Below are 25,655 nucleotides of genomic sequence, written 5' to 3'. Positions count from 1 at the left end.
GAGCCCTTCTTCCACTCTCGTATCACTGTGTATCATGTGGGCCAGTGTTTTTATGCAGGGAGCATTCAGAAACATGATCCCTCAACCTGCAGTATGAGTGGTACTATCCAGAATTCCACCAAAAAGCCTCCGAAATGGCATAACGCCTATAGCATGGTGTAATGCCAAAGATCAAATGTAAGGTGCCTGTTCAACATTATATTCTCCTTCACCTCCTCAAATGTGTTAGCAACTTGTTTCCTTTTTTATTTCTCGGTTTCCCTTTCTGGCTTGCTGCAGGAGGCTAAAAAGCATGACAGCCCCCCACCCCCCCCATTCTTTTTAAAACATTAAAGAATATAAGGGAAAAAAGGCTGAATGTCTTGAAGCTACATTCTCGGAACTTCAAAGGAAGGTGAAAGGCTGATGCCTGGGGAAACGCAAGGTGCAGGGAGTGGAGCGATAGTGTTTCTAGGGCTGTGTTTCTTCTCCACTCTGTGCTCAGCAGGCTGAAATGCAGTGGGATGGCTGCCAGACACACCCAGTCCTCCCAGGCAGGACTGTAAAACGATCACTCTCTGCCCCCAACCAAGCCCAGCTCTGTTAATGGATAAAAGGAGGGGACGTGCCAGTCCGCAGGCTCAGAGGGACTCTTTCTCTTTCACTCCACCAAGCTGTGTTTGCTAATTTCTTCCCCCACCTGTATTTTCTAAGTATACTCTGCTTGCATAGCCATGTCACAATACGGTTACAGCTCTCGCTCAGCAACTGGCCCGGGTGGATTCACCCAGGTCCGAGTCAGTTCTGTCAGCTCGTCTCGTGCAACTGGAGGGGGCACCAGCTTCAGAAAACCTGGTGGCTTTGGCAGCTCCAGTCTCTATAACCTTGGCTCTAGCAGCAAGAGGATCTCCCTGGGCGGTGGTGCAGGAGGCAGCAACTACAGCGTCAGGTCTTCGTATGGATATGGCGGTGGCCTTGGTGCTGGGTTTGGAGGAGGGTTTGGTGGTGGGCTTCCCTCACCAGGCATTCAGGAGGTCACCATCAACCAGAGCCTCTTGGCCCCCCTCAATCTGGAAATTGACCCCACCATCCAGAAGGTCCGCAAGGAGGAGAAGGAGCAGATCAAAACCCTCAACAATAAATTTGCATCCTTCATCGACAAGGTGAGAGATACTGTGACTTATTCTGATGCTTCTCTAACTTCACAAAAAGGAATGGGAGGCTCTCTATGGGCCTCTGTGAGTTCCAGCTGTAGTGCTAGAACCTTGTTATTTCAGGGCTAATCAAAGGGACCTTGTTGCTCATAGTTTTCATCTGTTTTATTTGGCTCACCATTTGGTCTTCATATTCACAAACCTCTACTATAAACTGAATGTAATGGCCAGTGGGAACTAGTCGCTGTTTACTAGGTGACCTTCCTTATTAACGACAAGATTAATGTCACAGTGTCTTGTTGAACATGCCAGGCTGTATAGCATCTTTCAGCTATGGAAATGCCTCCCTGCTGTCAAGATGGTGGCCACTGTTCAACACATCACATACTGAGAAAAGCGGGGGGTGGCGGCAAGGAGAGAGCCAAAACAATCAAGAATTACAGTGAGTTCTTCATACAAAAGTTTGCAGGGTCAGTTATCTGAGCCCACATCTAAGACTAAGAGGGTCAAGATCGTTGCAATTTTTTGTTTGGCCCTTTTATGAGTGGCTTGTTTTTACATACACAGATTTGCAGTTGCACTTGCTTACTTTGTTGCTCCCAGTTCAATTCACCTTCTTGGGTCTCTCAAATACCTGTGAGGGTTTTATCCGTTACCCTGTGGTAGCTCACAAGCATTCATACCAATCATACCCATGGTTCAGTGTAATAGAGCTTGCGGTGCTTACCCAAGTGGAGCTATGGTGGGTTTGGTTACTGTAAGTTGACCCATTTTGGCACCTAAGTTCAAGGAACACACAAAAACACATACACCAAGACTGACTAACTGTATGTATTCACACTCCCCACCCACCCAAATATCATGCAGTCAATAGGGTACTGGTTCAAACACAAAAGACCCAGGAACAAACCCCTGATTGGCCATGAAGTTAACTAAGTGAGATTTGCTGGCCTTGAGTGCCAGGAGTAGGCAACTTTGGCTCTCTGGCTATTGCTGAACTACAACTCCCATCATCCCCAGCTGCAATATATTGTGGCTGCGGATGATGGGAGTTGTAGTTCAGCACCAGCTGGAGAGCCAAGGTTGCCTATCCCTGCTTCAGTCTAACTGACCTTGCTGTGAGGGGAAATTGCAGTCAAATATATTGCAGACATTCCTGACCTGTAGGGATGGGCCCCCAAAGTAACCTAAATAAATAATGCCAGAGGTACGATAGTTCAGCAAGACATCAACTTGCACCCAGACTTTGTTTTTTTTAAATCCTAGCAATGTATGTGGGTCCTGCATACCTCACCATGCAAGACAGGCTGAGCTATCATGATAAGCGGAATGTTTTGCATAGTTTTAGCCAGAAAGTTGCAGATTTAGCCTCCCCCTGCCCCGGCCCCCACTGCTGCGGATTATCGGTGAATCGCGTTCCTCCCACACCCTCAGCTATCTAGCATTCCTCAGAGACTTTGCTCTCTTGCATCTACCACCATATCAAAATCTGAGAGATGAGGGCCACAGAGGCCCATCATTTTCTTTTGTTCCCATGGCATTTCAGGTCAAATTGGAAGGACAACAGGCTTTTGAAATTTACCCCTGACCTTTTTTCCAGGTCCGATTTCTGGAGCAGCAAAACAAGATGCTGGAGACCAAATGGAGTCTCATGCAGGACCAGAAGACCACACGGAGCAACATTGGCCCTCTCTTCGAGGCATACATCAGCAACCTGCGGAGGCAGCTAGACAGCCTGCTGAATGACAAGGGACGCCTGGAGGGAGAGCTGAAGAGCATGCAGGATCTTGTTGAGGATTTCAAGAACAAGTAATGTCTTTATAACGGTTTCTGGTGGAGTCTGGGAGGTTCAGCAGCATCTTTGCCAAGCATCTCCACGCCAGTTCTCCTTGACAGGAGTCTCGACCCAAGTCTAAGAACTTAAGGTTGCAATCCTGTGCATGCTTCGCTACTGAGGATAAGTCTCCCAAGTATATACAGGATTGCAATTGTGCAATGCGAGCCTATGCATGGGTGCTCCAAATTAAGACCTGTCTGAGTTTAGTGAGACGTTCACCCAAGCAAGAGTGCACAGGGATGCAGCCTTAGGTTCTCCGCATGCTATTCAGTGCAAGATTCTGCTGCATCTTTCAGTGCATGTACGAATTGGGTCATTATGGTGAGGATACAAAAGAAAAGAGTGGAAAAAGAGTAGCAACAGAGGTGTTAGGGTATTTTTTCTTGGAGAGTTTTGGTGGGGATCCAGACAGGTTCATTTGGTGCCCTCAAGACCTGCTCGTCGCAGTGTGCTTGGACAGAACTCTCCTTGATTCCTCACCTGTCTGCATGGGAAAGCCCACCTGAGTGCAGGTGTGACAGTTCACCCATGGAAATGGGACGTTACCATGTGAAACAAAACTTGGCATTGTCCTTTCAGTTTCCTGGGCCTGCTTCTTACACTTCCAGTTGTCTGTGGGGAAACCCCATGCAGACATGTTCAGTATTGGGAAAGACACTAGTCCAAGTGTTACGAAATATGAAGCTTCTTTTATACCAAGTTTGACCATTGGTCCATCTAGCTCAGTAATATCTACCCTGATGTCCAGTGGCTCTCCAGGATTCCAGAAAGGAATTCTGCCCCAGTCCTACTTGGAGATGCCAGGAATTGAACCTGGGGCCTTCTGCATGCAAAACAAATGCTCTGCCCCTGAGCTAGAACCCCTACCTTTGCCAAAGGAAGGAAGACTTGTGGCTGTGAAAGAAAATAGCAAGTGGGGAGTAAGACAGAATGAGTTTGCTTAAGTTGAATCAGGGTGGACTTCGAACCATCATTCTTTCATCTGTGGGCTGATTCTGTGAGCATTCTCTACAAGGAAGCTCAGCACCCTCACCAGATTACAATTCCCAAGATTCTTTGAGGGAAGCCATGATCATTTCATGAGTTAAAAACCTATATGTTTGTAATGTAGGAAAACTTTGGCTCGCTTTCCATGTTTCCATTTATTGTGTGAAAGGGGAACTTGCGCATTCCTCCTGTGTGGCATTATCCACCGATACAAAGAGATGCTTAAATCACTCACATATTGTGGTTGCCACTTCCTTGTAATATTCGTAGTAGCCCCAATCTGAGAAGATGGCTTGTTTTATGGGTGAAGGAAAGTAGATGAAGGGAGGGGCAATTCACACAATACATTTTCTGTGGAATATAGGATGCTGCCATGTATTGAGTCAGACCCTTGGTCCATCTAGCTCAGTATTGTCTACACAGACTGGCAGTGGCTTCTCCAAGGTTGCAGGCAGGAATCTCTCTCAGCCCTATCTTGGAGAAGCCAGGGAGGGAACTTGGAACTTTCTGCTCTTCGCAGAGCGACTCCATCCCCTGAGGGGAACATCTTACAGTGCTCACACTTCTAGTCTCCCTTTCATATTCAACCAGGGCAGACCCTGCTTAGCTAAGGGGACAAGTCATGCTTGCTACTACAAGACCAGAGCAGCTAAGCTGTTCTAATTTTCACTGTTCAATTACTATACGATACTCTCCAATACTATAAGCAGTGTAGCTGCAAATGTTGTGATGGTGGCAGCCTGAAAAAATAATCACTGAGACTGGAAAACGTTGCCATGTCTAGTTCATGTTTTAGTTTTTGATCACATGAGTGCAAGCAAGAATCATGGTTAAGGATTGCTCTTGCATTCTTGTGAAATATTGTGCAGCAGCCCTAGTATTCAAAGACTGGCTGTCTTTGAGCTTCCTAACAGACTTTATAAAAACCACACCACACAATTAGAAGAATGTTGTCCTGTTTCTGATGGATCAGTTGTGGTCAATTCAATTCCATTCCTTTACGATCACAGACCAGCAAAGTTGTGGTCTACAAATGGTTGTTGGGGAAGAGAAACAGTTTAGCTTCCCCTGCAGCGTGTGCCTTGGTTCTATTGCATGAGTCTTCTGGAGGGGTTAACTTTGCAACTGGGGCCATGGCTCAGTGGTAGCACATTTGCTTTGCACGCAGCAGGTCCCAGGTTCAGTCCCTGACATCTCCAATAAAAGGATTGCAGGTGATGGGGGAAATGGCTGCCTCAGATCCTGAAAAGCCACTGCTAACCAACACAGATAATGCTGGTCTAGATGTTCTGTCTTGGTTACAAAGCAGCTTTACACAGTCAAGCCATGTTTTGCAGTGCACATATGCGCTCTCTCTCTTTGTGAGATCTGTGGCAATGATTGGGTAGATAGGATCTGTGTTGTAGCAAGTCCATGCAGTTTGCCTCAGAGAGTCACAACAGAGGGTTAGGCCAACTGACTGGCTGGCCCCCTTCAGTATCAGATTTATTAAATTATTTACATTTTGACCCACTTTCCCTCCAAAGCCTCAGGGCATCATATATGGTATGTCCCCCCCCCACCCGCATTTTGTCCTTCTACAATCTTTTGAGATGGCTTAAACTGAGAGATAGGCCCTATTCACAGGCTACGTCCAATGCCCATACAATCTGTGTACATTGTACACCTATACAGTTATTCACACATTCTGCTCAGGGCTTGTACAGCAGTGCACTTCCTAACTGCACCCTGCATTTGAGGGAACCTGTACCAGGTTCCCTTTCAAAATGAACTCATGTATAATCATTCACACAAAAGCACCAACATGTGTACAGGCACCTGTGTGCCTGTTCAGTGTAAGGTCTGAATGGCTGAGTGGCCGGGCCAGTGAACTTTATGAATGACTGGCCTCAAGTCTCCCTCCCTCCAAGCACTCCACCCAGTACCCTGCACGAATTCTGCAGTCCTTGAACTTAGATCCTGCTGTTTCACACATCATGTAATCTGTAGTAAAACCCATTCCAGCTGTTTAACTGTGTACCCATAAACCGTTTTATGAACAAGTTAAAAGGGTATGCACACATACCCCTGCCATTGAGATTAGCTCCATTGTACAAAGAGTAGAATGGTAATGAGTGAAATGTCTCTCTCTCTCTCTCTCTCTCTCTCTCTCTCTCTCTCTCCCTCTGTTGGCAAAGGACTTCCAAGGGAAAAAGTCAAACAGGATTTCTATCAACAGCTCTGTGTTCCACAAAGGAGCACACCTGCTGCTATTAAAAAAGAGCCCCATGGAAACAAGGGGGAGCAAAGGTTGGCCGTTGATCTGGTACAGGAGGCCCTTCTGTCTCCTCGGGAAAGTCCAACAGGGACCAGTTCCCCACCCATTCCCCCCACCCAACCACACCCGGAGTGTTTAAAAAATATATGAGTTGGCAAGCCAGCTTAGACAGGAACGGAAAGCAAACAGTACTGATAAACCCCCAGGGTGTGTCCTCCTCACAGAGGAGAAAAGTCAATAACTAGTAATTCTTCTACAGGTGCAGCTTAACTGTGCATTGCTGGGATAACTGAGGGAGGAGGTGGAGTGACCCCTGGGCTTTGTTACAGTTGGAATACCATTTATTGTGGTAATCACACTTTTAAAATGGGAGCCAGTGTTTTGCAATCAAAGGGCATTGTCACAGTGGCCCCAAGGACCTAGCAGACTTTCACAGCTATTTCCTTTCCCCCAGAGAACCTTGAGAACAGGAGGTTTTTGAGAAGGGAATCTAAGAGAGAAGATTCTTAGCTCTAAACTACAATTCCCAAAATTCTTTAGGTGGCTGTATAAAACTGACATAGCTCTGTAGACGAGATTAGCCCCAAGAAGCACATTTGAGCCTTTGTTGTATTGTTTGTGTCATGTATGAGTGCTCCTAATGTGGGAAAGAATTCAGAAGATAAATACAATGTACACTGCAGCTAATGCAGGAGGATTATTTAAGATTAAGTGTAAAAACAACCTTAGCCTTGTTCATCTTTTCAGCAAGACTGGGGATGAGTGGATGGAGTCACTGAGCAGTATCCAGACTAACTTTGCCCTTGGGTTATAACATGTTGTGTGTGCATGCCATGATTTTCCCCAATGACCATCTCCCCTCTGCTGAAAATATGTCCCTGAGGAACCGTCGGGGACATACACAGGGGGCAACAGAGGGAAGTGGTCAACTGGGGAAAAATTGCGACACGTGCAAAATGTTCTAACATGAGCGTTAACATGAGTGTTAGTCTGGATGCGGCTCACTGTTCTCTGTAGTGGTCAAAAGGTGGGGAGACAGACCTAGAACTGGGAGGCTTGGGTTCAAATTCCAGCCTTTAGCTGTACTTTCTCCAGGGAATGCAGGCTGACCTACAAGATATTTTGCCTGCTTCCTCCCCAATTTTGTGAGACAGACCAGACTGAAAGAAAAGAGGGCTGTTCTCACGATTGGCATCAGGCTAGGAGAAGCCTATGCGCGCTCCCAATTGGAGAATTGTGAGAATTCTACAAGCACAGTAAGCAGAGGGGGAAATGATTGTCTGCAAGCTTGGTATGGAAGTGGAAGTGTGGAGAGTGCTTTCCCTCCACACTCACTCTGGAGCTGGCTACAAGTTCTGGGCTCGCTGCTGCCACCCACCTCCGCACCCAGCGCACAGATGAGCATTTCCCCCTCCTCCTACCTTGCTTGTGGAATTATCATGGTGGCCAGCTGGGAGTGTACCCGGCTCTCGGTCAGGAGGCTGCTCCTACCCTAATGGCTGGCCCACGGTCTTTCAGTGAGCTTCATGGCTGGGTGGGAATGGAACCTGGGTCTTCCCAGTCCAATCTCATGACACATGGTCTACCTTTGTATGCTCTGTTTAGAACCCAGATTTATCTGCTCTGAAAGAGCAAGGGGAAATATATCCTTTTGCCATTCTATAACCAGTATTTATGAATACGTTGGGATGGTTAAAGACTACTCCAGATTAATTGTATCAATGTGAGGGCACTTGAAAATGTGTGTTAGATCTCTGTGGTCCAAGTCTGATTCACACATCGCTTAGCATTAGTGCTGGCTCTGACAACATTCTGATTCCCGTGCATGGCCCAGGGTGACACCAAGCAGGGTGGGGTTAAAGGGTGGGACTGGGCCGGGTTAACTAGTAATACCCAGGAAGCTCAGAGTCCATGCACATATGACAATACCCAGTGGAGTCAGGAGGCAGAGCCAATGGGAAAGAAGCAGGCCCCACAGAAAAAAAATACTTTTAGGATAGACTGCTTTTGTATGCTTACCTCTGCTATTGCAAGCTATACCTCTACCCATAGTGCTGTTGAGTTCCTTACGAGAATTTCACTCCAGGATTATGTGCTATGATTGTGTGGCTTGCCTACATCTCCGTAAATATAATGAACAATTCTGTACTCCCTCTCCCACAGATATGAAGATGAAATCAACAAGCGCACAACAGCAGAAAATGACTTTGTTGTGCTCAAGAAGGTGAGCAGCAACAAATGTTTTCCTTAGAACAAGTTCATAAGAACATAAGAATAGCCCTGCTGCTAGATCAGGCCCAAGTTCACACTCTGTGTGTGTTGTGTGTGTGTGTGTGTGTGTGTTTGTTTGTTTGTGTATTTACATACACCTCTCTCAGTCCATATAGAAATCGGAATTTAGCAAATAATTAGAGTTTATCAAGAAGAGATTTAGCTTCACTTTCTTCTTGATATGCTAGTTCTCTAAGTTTGAGAAACACGCGCCCCCCCACAAAAAAAGAAGAAGCATTCAGCCATGTGGTCTGAAGTAGTACAGTTCAGTTTTTCCGTCTCATCTGAATAAAGAGTAAACACCACAAAGATTGTGGTATGTTAGGAAAATCCTAAACATTATTCTACTTTTTACGAACTGGGGGTGGTGATGATGGTGTAATGGGAAGATTACAGGACTATTTCACCAAGTGTGCTGAAACCCTTGACTTCCACTGAAGGAACGATGTTCTACATTCCTGAAAATCAGTTATATTAAACAGAGATATATCAAATACTGCTGAGCAGCTTTGAGGAAATTCATCACAATTCATGATTATTGAATTATTATTAGTAGTATTAGTATTAGTATTAATATCCTGCTCTTCCTCCAAGGAGCCCAGAGCGGTGTACTACATACTTGAGTTTCTCCTCACAACAACCCTGTGAAGTAGGTTAGGCTGAGAGAGAAGTATCTGGCCCAGAGTTACCCGGCTAATATCATGGCTAATACAATTCATCACACTGAAAATGACATACTTCCTTATTATTTGGGCTGGGGACCCAAAGCAAGTTTTCCATTGCGCAGACATGGCCTTTCTCTTGCCTTATTTACAAATCACACACACAGGGCAGGGGAAGAGGTTAGTACACATTTAGAAGGGATCAGGGATGTTTCCAAAGGTCACTCAGACCAATAGACAGTGTTGAGAGCAGAACTTGGGTAATTTCTTTTCAGGAATGAGATACAATTGTTTTCACCGTGATTAATTCTTGGGGATGGGATTTGCCATCTGTTGCACATGTTGGCAAATTATCTCCTCCTCTTCCTCCCTGCCCCCCCACCCCTGCCACTGAAATCTCCCTGATTCCACTTTTAGGATGTTGATGCTTCCTACATGAATAAGGTGGAGCTGGAGGCCAAGGTGGATGGACTGACCGATGAAATAAATTTCCTGAGGGCACTCTATGAAGCAGTAAGTAACTTTCTGTATGCCATCTCTTTGCTCTCTGGTATAAGGAGAGGTGAGGTGCTGATGGTGAGGAATGACTTGAAATGTATTATTTCCTCATAGTGAGGAGCTGGACTGTTTGAAACACAAAGGCTGGTCTCATGAGCAGCCTAACCCAGGCCAGGGCAGCCCAGAATGGGCTAGGCTGTTTGTGTGCAGTACCGGGATCCGTGCAGATCCTGGTGATGCCCGCCCACCTAACCCTGCTTTGTACCCCGGCCTGTAGCCAAGGTAAAGGGCAAGTGCACCCTTAACCCTAGCGCCAAGGTTAAGAGAAAAATGACACTGTGGCTATTCTCACGATCAACCAAAATCGGGCTAAGGGAGCCCAGCCCAATTTCAGCCCATCGTGTGCTGCAACGGGAGCTGTGCAGATCCTGGCAGCAAACCTCCCAAAGTACCCCAGAGCATGCGCTCTGTTAACCTTATCTTTTTGAACGTGTATTGCCGCGGCGCGGTTCCATGGCGCGGAGGAGACATATGAGGAGACCCCTGGCCGGGAAGCTGCAAGCTGCCTCCTGGGCTCGGGGGTCTCTCCAGCATGCCCCGCACACTTGTGTGAGGCATCCTGGAACTTCCGGGGGCTGTATGGCCCCAATCCCTGCAGCCCCCGCTGGCTCCGTGATGGAGCCGGCAGTCGTGTGGGCGGCCAATCTGGCCGCCCAGGACTGCAATTGTGATCGTCTACGGGGAAAGCGGGCTAAGTCTGCTCTCCCCGCAAACCCCCTTGAGGCGGGTCTCACTGATTGTAAGACTCACCTCACTGTTTTCTTGATTGCTTTCACTGAGAACAGGGTTAGGACCCCAAATGTGCACTGAAACTATAGTTTGGCTCTAAAGTTAAGCTTGGAGAGTATGTATAGAAAGACTCAAATGAGATCTGTTTGTCACGTGGCAAGCAGAAAGGCTGGAGAGGTGCAGAAGCTCCTCTGATCATGGTTGGCACATTATCATATGCAAACCATGGCTTTCAAACCCACTTCATACGATGGTTTCGCATTCCGAGGATTATTCACACACAACATTATATACATATGCAGTCTGTGTAAACTGTATACAGATTATTGATCTCTGCATGCATACACTTATTACATACATTATGTTTAACACACATTACAGTAGTACATGCAGCAGACCCTTTCTTCTTTTTAAATGAATGCATGTATACATAGTTCACACAAAGACATGCGTGTGTATAGACACCTATTGTATATGCCTGTATAATAGCCCTCTAGTTTACAGCCAATCCTTACCCATGGTTTAAGTAATAAGATGTAGTGCTTAACTAAGGGTTAATGAAAACAAACCATGGTTAAGTGCTTTAAGGATATGGATAATCACTGGAGACTTCACAAATTATTTCAAGGTTTGAGATGATGGTATATAATGCCATGGATGGGTGCATGAATGCATAGGTGGGTTCACTTGTTAAAATTCTCAACACTTGTTGAAATTCTCATTTGCTCAGTTAGAAACAATATTCTTGCTCTTAATATAGTAGAAAACTAGGCTTGGCACCAACATTTTGAAAAAGTGAAATTCAAAGTGAAATCAGGATTCCTCTCAAGGAGAAACATATGAGAATTTTCAAGGGAATTTGCAGAAGTTACTATAAAGCGAATTTCTCAGGAGGTTTTGACACATCCCTAAAAGCTGACTTGCAGACTAACATCATTCAAATACGACTCTCATCTGGTTGGGGATCTAATCCATGGTGTACCCAGGACAATGTTTAATCCTGCCCTGTGGTTAAAGAAACCAAAGTGCCATTTGCGCAAGGGCTGAATGAAAAAATACACCTTGGCTTACAATAAAAGGTTTTGTGAGAAGGAGCACTTGTCTCAGACTAAGAATGGGACAGGGAGAGGACGCTCCATTGGAACATCCAGGTCCTATATTCAGAAAAATTTAGCTCAAGCTTGCAAGGCCACTGAAAGCAAATGATGATTGTTGATTCTGTGCAGTGAAATTGACAAACCTTGAAGATATATAATTCTAATCACATGCAGGTACCATTCATTGCACTCGTATCCCTTTTACCAATAGACTCTTGGCCGTTAGTCAACCTTGGCCCTGGCACTGTAAAATGGGCAAACACTTTCTTGCCTGGTTGAGTTGTTAGTGAAGGCCCTAGCCTGGCAAATCTGGTTGGTTGTACATATGACTTTTGTGCTCAATAAATGAGAATCAAAGAGTTTACAAATGCATGAGTTAATATTGATTTTCTTCTTGTGAAGGAGCTGTCACAATATTGAGCTTAATATTGACCATGTTTCAGGAACAGGAAGAGAATCTACCTTTGAGCCTCTACCAGCTATCCCTTTACTTGGTATATGGCAGCTTCCTATGTTCCTATCAAACTAATGCCAGGGGTTTGAATGGAAGATGAATGAGCATTTGCCCCCCTTTATCTCAGTGCTCGATATTTCACAGAGCAGTTAGGAACAAAGGGAACTGCCTTATACTGAGTCAGACCATAGGTCCATCTAGCTCAGTATTGTCTACAGAGACTGGCAGCGGCTTCTCCAAGCTTACAGGCAGGGGTCTCTCTCAGCCCCTATCTTAGTGATGCCGGGGAAGGGAACCTGGGACCTTCTGCATGCAAGCAGGCAGATGCTCTTCCCAGAGTGGCCCCATCCCCTTAGGAAAATATCTTCCAGTGCTCAGATGTAGACTCCCATTCAAATGCAAACCAGGGTAGATCCTACTTAGCAAAGGGGCAATTGATGCTTACTACCACAGGACCAATTATCCTGTTGTTGAGGTCACAAAAAGAGTTGATCTGCATGTTGTAGCTGGTATGTATTCGGGGAGGGGCAAGTCAATCCTTTCTTCTCAACTGGTTTTCCACCTCCATATTGCTCCCCCAGCTGGGGCTCTTCCTTCCTTCCTTCCCCTCCAGAGGAAAAGAAACAAATACCTGTATCTTTTCCCCAATGAAAGCAAAAGCAGCATGACTGAGGTGATTTGATGGTGGGAAACTGACTGAAAGGAAAGGCTTATGCGTCCCCTCCCCGCTCCATTAGAGAGTGCAGTCCCAGCAGCTGCTTTATATAAACAAAGAAGACCCGGGCTAGCTCCAGGCTTCAGGGGTCCTCAGCAGGTTACCTTCCGGGGATCCTGCCTATCTAACCCCAGTTTGGTGCTGGGGCTTATCTTGGTGGATGGGAGAGGAGAGAAGCATTGATGAGGGAGCAGCTCTCTTGGCCCCTAGAGAGTCACTCTGTCCATCGCCATTGCACAAAGGCTACAAGCAAAGAGATGGTCTTGGGGATTGGCAGTGGGCCCTTCTGAAGGCCCCGGGAGTCCTCAGCACCTGCCCATCACTGCCAACTGTTGGTACCAGCCCTGAAGAAAACACGGAGGGAGGGTGATGTATGTATTCATCTCATGCATAGCTTAAGCCTTGGCATCACCTGTTTACTTGAGGAAGAACAGTTTCCTGAAAACATTTCTGGGAGGGTTTGGAGACATTCATCTAGTGTTCCGATGCTTTGGCACTAATGGTTCCACCATTATATTACCCACTATAGGGGTAATATAGTCCCATGCAGTGGGGAAATGGCTTGACTAGCAAACCAGAGGTTGCCAGTTTGAATCCCCACTGGTATGTTTCCCAGGCTATGGGAAACACCTATATCGGGCAGCAGTGATATAGGAAGATGCTGAAAGGCATCATCTCATATTGCGCAGGAGATGGCAATGGTAAACTCCTCCTGTATTCTACCAAAGACAACCACAGGGCTCTGGGGGTGCCAGGAGTCGGCACTGACTTGATGGCACACATTACTTTAGGTTCATACAATGAATTCCAGTGACCCTTTTAACCAGCTGTCAGCTTGACAAAAGGGATCGTGAAGCCAAGATCTGACTTAAAAAATTTCCTCTCATATTTTCCAGACTGGACATCAACTTGGTACTTGGTTGGGTCAGGAAGACTGACAGCAAGACCTAGGGGTTATTCTACCTCCTCACTGTACCCTGCCTTCAGACTGTTCTATTGTTATATCCCAAATAGTTTTTGACCTGAAGAAAAGGGAAGGTGATTAAAAAGCTCATCAGTTCATGTCCTTTCTGTTTTCCAGGAAATGCGTGAGCTGCAGACACAGATTTCCGATACATCTGTTGTCCTTCAAATGGACAACAACCGAAACCTGGATTTGGACAGCATCATTGCTGAGGTCAAAGCTCAGTATGAGGAGATTGCCAATAAGAGCAAAGTTGAGGCGGAAACCTGGTACCAAAGTAAGGTGAGCAACAGTGGGGAAAATGGATTTGTAGATGAAAGGGAACAACTGGCTGGGAATATTGATTATATCCCTTTAAAGAGTTGGCCAATTATTGTCTTTGCTATTACGGTGGCCTTGGTTTGTATACCCCTTACTTCCGGGTACCTGTCTTTGCTGGGGTCTTTCATTATTGACAAATCAATTCCCCAGGATGATTATGGTTGCTCTTTACTGCCTCCAGAACTCCATAAGAGGAAGTCTGTGGCTGCTAGCTCTTTTGTCTACTCTGAGTCGAAGTCATGAGATCATCAAGGATTTCACCAGTTATCCTGGCTCCTTTTTTACATTGATGCTGAATGCATAAACAGGACAGTCTTCCCAATGCATTTCAGTTTAGTCTTCAGTTTGTTGGCAGTCACTGCCATGCAATGAGAAAGGAATTGAATACTCTTGCAAGGCCAGCCAGCTAATGGGATGCAGTGAGATGGCCACCTCAGACAGTGGATTGGTGGGGACTTTCTACTTCCACAAGCCCCCTTCACAATCGCCTCTGTTGGCTCTAGCCTCTACCACCACTTCCCCTCATTATCCTGTCTGGCAGTGTGCCACTGGCATACTAAGAGCAGCTGACCACTGTTATGCCTCCTCCTCCTCCTGTTCCTCAGTTTTTAAAAAAGGCTGAGGGAAATGAAGAAGGGAGTGTGTGAAGGAGAGTAGAGCAGGGGTCTAGAGCAGGGATTCTCAAGGTTGGGTCCTCAGATGTTATTGGACTTCAGCTTCCATAATCCCCAACCAAAGGTCTCTGGGGCTGGGAATTATGGGAGTTGAAGTCCAATTATGTCTGGGGACCCAACATTGAAAACCCCTGGTCTAGAGTGTCTTCCAGGAGTTGCTCTAGGGCTAGGCCATCATCCTACTCTCTTCCACACACTTCCTCTTTTGCTCTATTCATTCCCCTCTGCCTTTTTAAAAACCAGAGAGGAGGAGAAGGTGAAGCAGCGCACTGGTAGTTGGGGCTTGGGCTAGTCCCATATTCCCTTAGCAAATATTAAAATCCAAATCCATTGGGAAGATGAATCCTAGCAGCTGGTTTGCTTATACATTTGTTGTGAGCTACCGCAGCCCTTGATCCCCGTCTTTGTTGGTTGCCTAGCACTTCCTTGCTTGATGCCTGCTGGCTAAAGGAGCTCAACAAGTTTCACATAAATACACAAACAGACCTATGAACAAACATACGTAACAATGAAAATTTGCAGACAGGGTGGGGTTATTTTTCCTCTTGGCACTCATGAAACACTCTCACACACCATTCATCCACCCCTTTCCCCCACCTGCCCAAGACCCATCCACAGCCTCACCTGGATGCATATATATCACTTCACTGCACTCTAGACAATCCTCCATCCATCCATGGGAAGGGAGTAGGGCAGCTGGACACTTTAGCCCAAGGAGACACTTGGCAGGAGGGCAGAACATGGAGAAAACCCAGGGGGTGGTGGAAACAGGCACAAACCATGTCCCCAAATCCACCCCTCACTTTCTCGCATGTAAGGGAATGGTTGCCATTCACACAGGAGTTGCTGGATGCAGGGCCACCCAGGATCAGTGGTGGCATGCAGGCTTTCAACATCAGTGCAATGAAATCCTTAAGTGCTGCATTTTGCCTTTCACCAATAGACCTGAATGAAAGTCAGTCTTGCTTTACTTTGCTTCATAAGAAAGTGAAGCAAAACTGATGCCCATTCACTCCTGGGTGTGTGTGTGTCAAAATGCTTCATTTGGGGTTTTTGTTGTCGTGACCTCAAAAACCTGCACACCACCACTGATCCTGAGTGGCTCTGCTTTCAGTGAAATGGCCTATGATGGGGATGCAAGAACATATTGTCTACTTTGTCTAAAACATGCTTCACACAGCATCTTTAACAGCATCTCTCCTCCCCCCCACCCCCGCCCTGTGTACTGTGGTAATCTCAGTTTGAGTCCCTGCAAGCCACCGCTGGGAAACACGGAGATGACCTGCGGAGCACCAAGACCGAGATTGCTGAGATTAACCGCACAATCCAGAGGCTGCAGGCTGAGATTGAAAATGTGAAAGCTCAGGTGAGTAGTCGTAGGAAGGAATTTATTTTGATATTTCCACGATGCAAGGCACATACTAAGTTAAAAGAATATGAAGCCCAAGCACAGCACCAACGGGCTTCACTGTATACACCTCTCATGACACACCCCACAATAAGGCTTTAATGGAAGCTTGATAGATTTCTACTACAGTGGGGCCTTATTGGTGGTGGCATCAGCTTTTTGGAATGCCTTCCCTGTATGGGTCCTTCACTTTGCAGCTTCAGGTGCCTGGACTGTATAAAGAGGCTTTTGTGTCTGGCTGATGTGAGTTCTTGATAGATGGTCATATTTTCCTGCTATTGATTGTTTGAGGTTTGCTGATCTGGTCCTGTGTTTTTACTGCAGTGTTCTTTTGTTGTGTTTGATGTTTTATTGGTTTTATCTCATTTTTAAGCTGCCTCAAATTACTTGTTAAGAAAAGTGGGATATATATTTAAAAATAAATAATAATAAATACCTATTGCCAAATTGCAATTGAACAATTTATCTAACCCTTTTAAAAGCCTCATGATACTGTCCATCCCAACCCTGAGTGGTAATAAAATCCACATCAGCAATATAGATTGGGATTTCTATACCAAATCTGTCTGGAGAGAAAATAATATTCTCTTTAATAGAATGGATAGAATAATTCTCTGAAATATTCTCTTCAACTCTAATTAATGCCTTGGCAAATATTCTTTCCAAGCCAAACGCCCTTTCTCTCAGTGCTGCTGCTCCAGTCAGAACCTCAGCCCCCTTGTCAAAAGACCACTGCGGGAAGTTAGATCACAGATCTTCCACATTATATCTCTTTCTCTTGGTCTTCAGGAAGTGTGATTTTGACTCAACAGCAATGCAGGCTACAATCCTTCCTGCATCTTCTTTTTCTCTCCCCCTTCTGTCCTCTGGCAAGCTTTGGCAGTTTGCTGAATTGAATGCCATGTAAAAACTAATTGGGCTGATGGGTGCCCGGGAGGACTGGATATTTCATGATGAATAACCAGAGCTTGCACAAAAGCTGGGAGATAAGCTGTTGTGAATCACTCCCCACAGTGTTTCTTTGGCTTTAGGGCAGGGTGGCTACAGCAAACATCCACCAGGATGCAAATAGTAGTGATCTAGGGCAACTTGCCTCTGAATAATGAATGGAAGCCAGATGTTCCTCAATACGCCCTGCCGACTTGGTGTTTGCATTATGTCTCTACATTGCACTATAGGAGTGTAGTACTGATAACAGAGCAATCAGAATATGAGAAATGTCTATGGGCTGATTTGGATTATACAGTAATCCCACATGTGATCCTGGACATGCGTTTGTACGTTCTGCTCCCCCTCCTGGTGTGCCATACCAGTTTTCATAATTGCTTGGGGAGTAAGTTCTCCTATGTAAACGCAAATGCCCCTCCCAAACTGCATAGGCAACATAGTAAGCTGTCTTATACCAAGTCAGATTATTGGTCCTTCTAGCTGACTGGCAGCAGCTCTCCAAAACTATCTACCCTGATTGGCCATGGCTCTCCAAGGTTTCAGGCAGGAGTCTTTCCCTACACTGCCTGGAGATGTCAGGAATTGAACCTGGGACCTTCTGTATGCAAAGCAGGTGTTCTATCACTGTCCCACCAACCAGCTGCATGTATGGGGCAGGAAGAACACATCCAGGAGGGAAGGGGGATGTCTGCATTCATGTCCCTAATCGCCAGGGGTGTAGCAAGGTTGAAGTGGACCCTGGGACAAAAAGTGAAAAAGGGCCCCTGCCACCCATCCATCGCCTTCTTCTTCAGCGGGGCAGGAGCAAAGAGCAAGCTGTCACCCAGCCAGCAGGCCCCTCTCCCTCAATTTGTCCCCTCTCCCAGTTCAATTATAGCTAAGCCCCTGCTAATCACATGTGGGCGGGGCTGGTTGGGGTGTATCATCTGAACCAAACATTGGCATTTATGGCAAATGGCTAGGCATTCTTGTCCCCTATAAGCATCTATCTCTAGTTAGCATTTGTAGTGGAGTGCAACGGACAGGTGGATGGAAGAGTTTTCTTTCTTTCTTTCTTTCTTTCTTTCTTTCTTTCTTTCTTTCTTTCTTTCTTTCTTTCTTTCCCTAGAGGAGCAGTTACTGTTTATAGCCTGCAGCTCTATATGACGCTCCCTTATACTGAGTCAGGACACAGTTATTCATGCCCAGTACTGTATAATCAAACTACACAAACTCACAGTGGTCTTTCAGGCCCTCAGGTAGATCCCTCTCCTCTTATGTGCGATCCTTTTACCTGGAGAGGTCAGAGTCAAGCCTTTCTGTATGCAAAATAGACATCACGGAGTTGTGACCTGCTCCCCTGCATTTGTTTGAAAAGGTACAGCCCCCCTCCCCTATTGGCACAGAGAAGGATGGGATGCACCACAATGCCATAATTCCAGTGGTTGATGTGGCTTCTAAAGAGAAGTGGACTCATTCCTGCTCAGCATAAGCTGGGTCTGGTTTGCATGCAAAGCAATGAGGTGGTGGGTTGCATCGTCACTTCAGATTGCAGTGGGAGAATCAGAGTTTTGAATGTTCCCCTAGAGTAAAAGTTCCCTGAAAACAGAAAACCAGCATAGCAAGCTAAGAGCTGAACTAGAATCATTCTTCCTGACATGCAAATCTTCTATTTTCAGGAAGGGTTTGTTTGTTTTTTAAAGTCAAAACAAAACACAGTGGAGCATTCAAAGCTGGCATCCTGCACCTTAAGTCTATTGCACTACCCATTCTGCAGCATGTGTAGATCTAGCCCAAATCCCATGCTGTTCTGATGAACTGTTCAAAGGCAGTCTTGTGGCCTCACAGAAGAGTGCAGCTGGGAAAGTCAAGGCACACAACAAAATATAAGCACAGAATCTGATGCTGTCTTCTGTTCTTGAGAGACTTGACTCCCTAAGATCAGGGGCTCAAAAACTTGGGTCCCCAGATGTAGTTGGACTAGCATCCCCAATATCCCCAGCCACAATGAGTGAAGTCTCTGTGGTGTGGATAATTGGAGCTACAGCCCAACAACATCGGGGGACTCATGGTTGGGAACCCTTGCTCTAGACCAGGGCTGCTCAATTTAGGCCCTCCTGCAGATGTTGGCCTACAACTCCCATAATCCCTGGCTATTGGCCACTGTGGCTGGGGATTATGGGAGTTGCAGTCCAAAAACAGCTGGGGGGGCCCTAAGTTGAGCAGGCCTGCTCTAGACAAACAGGCATTGTCAACACATGACACAGGCCTTCTTAGATTGTATCTCTTCACACTGCATGTGGAGGAAGCAAATGCCCAAATGCTTCATTCATATATATATATATACACACACACACACACACACACACACATATACACAAGTTCCTTCCTGCTTATAGAACATTAGGTAACAGGGAGAATAGTTCTAGCCTTCTCCCTGATATGCCTATTTTTAATATGTTAGGGTTCACCTTTCAAAGGCTAAAGATGTGGACAGGAGTTGTTTACCCTTTAACTGGGATTCCCAGATTTTGTTGACTACAACTCCCAGCATCCCCAGCCAAAGCGCATTGCAGCTGGGAGTCATAATCAACACTGGTGGACAGGCAGAGCTTCTGAATATTTCTGTGTGCTGCCTTTCTAGCGTGCCAAGCTGGAAGCAGCCATTACTGAGGCAGAGGAACGTGGGGAGCTGGCTATTAAAGATGCCAAGGCAAAACTGGAGGAGCTGGAGGCTGCCCTCACCAAAGCCAAGCAAGAGATGGCCCGCCAGCTGCGGGAGTACCAGGAGCTGATGAATGTCAAGATGGGCCTGGATATTGAGATCGCTACCTACAGGAAGCTGCTGGAAGGAGAAGAGAACAGGTGAGTGCAAGAATGACAGCATTTTAAAATGGCTGCATCCTGGGAAGATACCAGAGGGTCGGAGGCAGCTCTAGAATTATCATGCCTCTTTAGTGGCATTGCAGTGTGTAGTTAATTAATTGGATAGATGACTTGACTTTAAAAGTGATGCAACCAGATTCTGTGCATGTTTACTCAGAAGTAAGCCACTGACATCAGTGAGATTTAATCTCAAGTAAGTGTACATAGCCTTAATCAATAAAAAGGTGCCCCTAGTTGAACAGCAGTTTTTAAAAATATTATTTTTAATAAGTTCTTATAAAAACTGCAGGAGCTGGGCACTATCTTAGAAGAGGCACTCCCCTTTCCTTTCCCAAAGGAGGAAATGCCTCTTCAGGATTATGTCTGCTAATGACACACACATCCATCATTAAAAAAAGAAAATATGCTTCTTGATTCAGAACTATAGTTTTTTCTGTGTGCAAATGTATTCAGTCAATTAATCAACCCAAACTCATTTGGTTAATCAGCTGGGTGATAGCCAGAGGCGTAACTAGGGAAAACGGCGCCCGGGGCAAGCACTGAAATGGTGCCCCCCCACCCCCCCCCCCACATACTACATTATACTTAGGTTTTTCCTCACAAGCGCCCGCCGCCGCCAAGTCAGGCCACCGACTGGCCGCCAGGCGCCAGCAAAGCAATGGGGGGGGCGCGCAGGTGGCGCGGAAGGGACCGCTCGTGGGGAAGGGGGCACCGACGTGCTCCCTTGACTGCTGCAGCACTGCTGCACTGAGCAGGAAACATTTGTATTAACAAAAAAATTTTAAATTTTTTTTTAAAATTTGGTCATGGCGGCGCCCCCCACGTGACCAGAAAAGATGGTGCCTGGGGCATGTGCCCCCCCTGCCCCCCCCTATAGTTACACCTCTGGTGATAGCCATACTATTCACCCTCCCCAGACTGAATAGGGGAAAGTGCAGAAGCAGTGTGCAACCACTGGTTCTGAACAGCTCTGGGGCTGCTTATAAGTCCACAGCAGCCCCCGGGCGAAGCAGTGACGATAGGCTGCGCATCATGGCAGCCACCAATATTAATAATATAGCCTGGCCCCACACACTGAGAATTAAGGAACAGGACTTCCATCCAGGGTTGATGCACTGGGCAAAGCCCCAGGCCTTCTCTTTTTAAAAAGTTAAGCCCTGCTCCCACCTCCCTTGACAACATTCTGATAACTCAACCCAATTGTAAAGAACAATCAGGTGTGTATAGGTTATGGTGGTACTCCTGTACCATGACTAAACTTTTTGCCTCTATACTGCACTGATTGCACTCACTCACTTTCATGGCTGCAAGCTGAGGTTCTAGCCCTGCAAAGGGCTGGGCAGACCATTTCTAAACAGGGTAGGCCTAGTGCACTATTGCCTAGAACTTTGGCTTTCCTGCCATTCACACATCTGGACAGGCCAATGTTAGAGGCAGGACTAAATGGACCTTTGGCCTGATCCAGCATGGTAGTTTTCACATTCTTATCATCATCATCATCATCATCATCATCATTATTATTATTATTATTATATATTTATATCCCGCTCTTCCTCCAAGGAGCCCAGAACGGTGTACTACATTCTTGAGTTTGTCTTTCACAACAACCCTGTGAAGTAGGTTAGGCTGAGAGAGAAGTGACTGGCCCAGAGTCACCCAGCTGGTTGCATGGCGGAATGGGGATTTGAACTCGGGTCTCCCCGGTCCTAGTCCAGCACTCTAACCACTACACCACGCTGGCTCTAAAACCTGTTAAGCCCTTGGGCAATGGGGTTTGCCTGAATCCACCCCACAGAAACTGGCATTCGCTGCTGCTGGGTGTGGTGATGGCCACCAACCAGGCAAATTCATGGAGCATAAAGGCTATCAAGGACTACCAGCCTTAGAATTTGAATGTGCGTGTTAATTATTCACCAAGTACCTAAAGGCACACAGCTGTTTCAGAACATTCTGTATTGATAACAGTTTCTTTTGTTTCCCTGCCTTTGTCACCAAGAGCTAACATTCTCCGGAGTTTTGTTAGAGAAATTAGAGCTTACCTGGGCTCTTTTATTTTTTTCTTGACAGGCTGGCTGGTGACGGAGTTGGTGCTGTGAACATTGGTAGGTTTGCTTCTTATTTCTTGAATAATGATCACAAACCTCTTGGCACTTCGAAACCTAATGAACACAGCCCTTTGTGGCATTGAATGCACCCTGTGTGGACAAAAGATACAATACAATAAAGGGAGGGGCCGTAGCTCAGTGGAAGAGCACCTGCTTTGCATGCCGGTCCCAGGTTTAGTCTGTGGCATCTCCAGGTACGGCTCCAGGTAGTGCAGTCTGTTTGCAAGGCCATTGCTTGTTATTGAAACCAATAGCTCATGAACAGTTTCAGCTAGAAGCAATTCCCACCCCACCCCGGCCACTTTCTCTGTCCTGTATTAGTCACCGGGATAATCTCAGACAATCAGGGACCATATAGTGATTGGGATGATGATGCTGGGATGGTTGGGATCATAATGGCAATTGGGATGATAATGCTGCACAGCGAGCTACATTTGGCGACATGATGATGGCCCACTCCTTCTGCAGTGTTAGGAGGGCGGAAGACAGGCTCTGCCCTCGCAAAGTGGCAGGAGCCTAGCCACACTGCAGCTTTGCTCCGCATCCCAGCATGGGTGAAGGGGGTGGGCAAAGTGATTTTTGTTTCTCTCCCCTCCTTCCAAAAGCCCTTTTCACCACCAGGAATATGTCCCTGAGGATTTCTCAGCCCTCATCCCTTCGACGTAGCTAGGCTTCTACCATTCTGCGAAGGCAAAGCCCTCGTAGTGCTGTCAAAGATGCAAGCTGGTGTCTCTAAAATTGACCAAGTTGGTGTCTCTACAAGTTGACCAAGAGCAAGAACAAGAGAGGGCAATGTAAATGGATACGCCAACATTTTTTGCAAGGAGTGTTGTATTTATTTTTTTTTAAGTTAAGTAATCTTGGCTCAACCCTAGTTCAGCTTCATACCAATTCCTTGTTTTTCAAGCATTGATCTTGTTGCTGGAAATTGCTTTTTCCAAAATGATTCTGTACTGCCATGGTCTCATGCTGTTTTTTCTTTTGTGCTACAGCTGTAGTCAACACCAGTGGTGCTGGTGCATACAGCAGTGGGGGAGGCTATGGAGGAGGAATCAGCTTGAGAGGAGGAATGGGCAGCAGAGGCCTTGGCTTTTCCTCTGGTGGTGGATCTGGCAGCCTGCAATCGTCCTACAGTATGACAACAAGCACATCCAGGAGAAGTGTCAGGAACTAAGCTCTGAAAACTAAGGTGATCACTGCCTATATCAAAGCAATCTCAATTTTCTCCTTCTTTCCCTACAACACAGAAAGGGGGGGGGAGTTTATTGTCTCTAAGATACAAGGATAAAACCCCCCAAAAGGCATCGGAAATGTGAACAGCACTTTGTTGACAGTTGCAGTCCCCTTTGTTGCAGGGACTGCGATGTCGAAACACAGGCAGTACGGAAGCACACCAGATGGTGCAACTGGGTATAAAATCTAGCAGTGAATGAATGAAAGGCTGATACTACATTTTGCAATTACATATATCAGCCTGCAGTTGTGGTGCTTCTCCATTAAGTTCAGTTGAAGCTTTACTGTTGATTTCAGTGGCTGACATCCTGACTACATTACTCGATGGAAGTCCTGTTGAAATTTACTAGTCCTTAGAGTGACTCCTGAGTCCAACTCTTTGAGTAATTTAGTCTGGATGTCCGCCAGGAACAGCTGTGAAATCCTGAAAGAAACTGGCTCCATTTTCTACCCACTCTGGATATCCTTGGAAGGGAAAACATGTGAATGTCACAAAACTAAAATTGGAGCAATTATGTTTTGCAAAATATGGTGATATCTTTACCCTCTCTTTCCCACATTATAGGGACATAAACCACATCAACAATGATGCATTTTGACATGGTACTGCATTGGTCACATTCCATTTAAAATATGGGACTGAAGAAGCCATTTTAGTTCTAGAGGTGTTGCATCTAATATATTCCTTTAAACTTGCATGGCCACGAACCTGAATGGCCACAGTTCCAGAAACCTAGGATTTGTGAGTTGGAGCTATGAGATAACTGAGAAAATTATGGAAAAACCTGCTTCTGGAGTTCACTAAGGACTAGTTCACACAGCAGCATATGGCTAGGGCTCTGTAGCCTTTGGATGTCTGTAGCAGCTTTTGGCTTTGACAGCTAACACAGGCACACTTCGAGAGCCACATTCCAGCCCTCTCAGTGCCAAGACTACTGCTTACCCACTTAACATTTTGGCACTGCCTGGGGTGGTTCTAGCAAATATTAAAGTTGCAGTGGAGGGAAGGCACAGCAGTTTATTTGTTCCTCTGTGTTGGAAAGAGTTATACTGTTCAGGAACTGGCATGCAGAAGTCCTGAGTGGGCTAGAAGTGAGGTTTCTGCAAACATGGTTAATAGCTGTCAGAACGAAAGGCTGCTACAGGCACTTGTGAAGCCTCATCCATCCGCTGCTATATGACCCAACAATTACTCTATTGAATCCAGAGGAACTATGCCGAAGCCAGTGAAGGGCAGAAAAATGTATACCGTAACGTTCAGGCTCACATAGATTCATATAAGAGAGATCCCTGCTTTTTCATTGATTAAACAAATTTGGGAATAAGAATTGAATGAAATCTTCAGTTTTTACCATGAATTTTAGCTGTGTTTGTATGCATCCTTGTCCAAATGGTAGTGGACAACGCATGTGCTTTATTAGCCCAAAATACAGTTTTTGAAACTGAAGCGTTCACTGTTTTCACGTGCTAAATATTCTCAGAAAACACACAGAGCATTATAGTATTGATTAGGGATGGGCAGATTATCTTAGTCCCATGTTATTAATCCATGATTCTGACGTCTGGCAAGAAAACAGAATTTTAGAATATTAATACAGTGGATTTTGTCCAAGAAAAAAAAAGTCCTTGGATCTATAAATATTTGAAAGTAATTAAAAATGTTCTTTCTAAAAGGAAAATATTGTACAGTATTTATTTGGTGTTGCCTTCCAACAGCATATACTAGCACTCCAATACAGTGAGGCTGTTCTCATGAGCAACCAAGCCCAGGCATAGGCAGCAAGCCTGGGCTTGGCTGCCCGTGAGAACTCCTGGGATCCACATGGAGCCCAGTGGTGCCATGGTGCCAAACCCAGCACTGAAGCCTGGCTCTTCCGAGGTTAAGGACACAAATGCCCTTAACCTGCCAGGATCGTGTGTCAGTGCAGGCTACTTGCAGCTTGCACTGACACAGAGACAGGGGCCTAGAGCCTACTTGGCCGGGATAATGAGTCCCTGTTTCAGAGCAATCCGCTCTCCAGGAGCAGGAAGAAAAATGCAATTGCTTTTTAAAAAATCAATGCTTTTTGGCCAAATAATTAGTTTGAAGAGGTTTAATTTTTGCGTTGATGACTTGCTGTTGCACTGGAGCACTGGTGAACTCCTGCAGGAAGAAATATTTTTTTTATATCTATGAACACACAGAACATTTTAAAATTGGTGTTTAGGTTATTTTTTTAAAAAGTAGTTTAATTTATTTTAATGTTTTCCTGTTTCACAGCTCTGGTACTCTCCTGCAGCAAGAAAAAAAATAAACAACACAGATACTTTTTCTTCCCACAGATATGCACCTGCGGAACAGGGGGAAAAAAATCTGCAGCATCAGCAGCAATAGAAACCTTTCAAAAATAACAACTTTGGCTGAAAAAAACAAATAAAGTTTTCGTTTTGATTTTTA

At 45.7% G+C, this 25,655-nt stretch overlaps 1 protein-coding gene across 1 annotated transcript; it reads left to right on the top strand.

The window, feature by feature from the left end:
* The first annotated feature begins 608 nt into the window (after window positions 1-608).
* Window positions 609-25,655, top strand: LOC128346376 (keratin, type II cytoskeletal cochleal-like). Its single transcript, XM_053299611.1, has 10 exons — window positions 609-1,142; window positions 2,734-2,942; window positions 8,378-8,438; window positions 9,565-9,660; window positions 13,782-13,946; window positions 15,900-16,025; window positions 19,639-19,859; window positions 21,948-21,982; window positions 22,978-23,174; window positions 25,541-25,655. Exons 1-9 carry the CDS (start codon window positions 714-716, stop codon window positions 23,157-23,159), a joined length of 1,524 nt encoding a protein of 507 aa, XP_053155586.1. The 5' UTR covers window positions 609-713; the 3' UTR covers window positions 23,160-23,174; window positions 25,541-25,655.

The sequence above is a fragment of the Hemicordylus capensis genome, chromosome 2 (assembly GCF_027244095.1).
Source record: "Hemicordylus capensis ecotype Gifberg chromosome 2, rHemCap1.1.pri, whole genome shotgun sequence".
In the NCBI taxonomy this organism is placed as follows: Eukaryota; Metazoa; Chordata; class Lepidosauria; order Squamata; family Cordylidae; genus Hemicordylus; species Hemicordylus capensis.
This window is presented reverse-complemented; position numbering and strand designations above follow the sequence as displayed.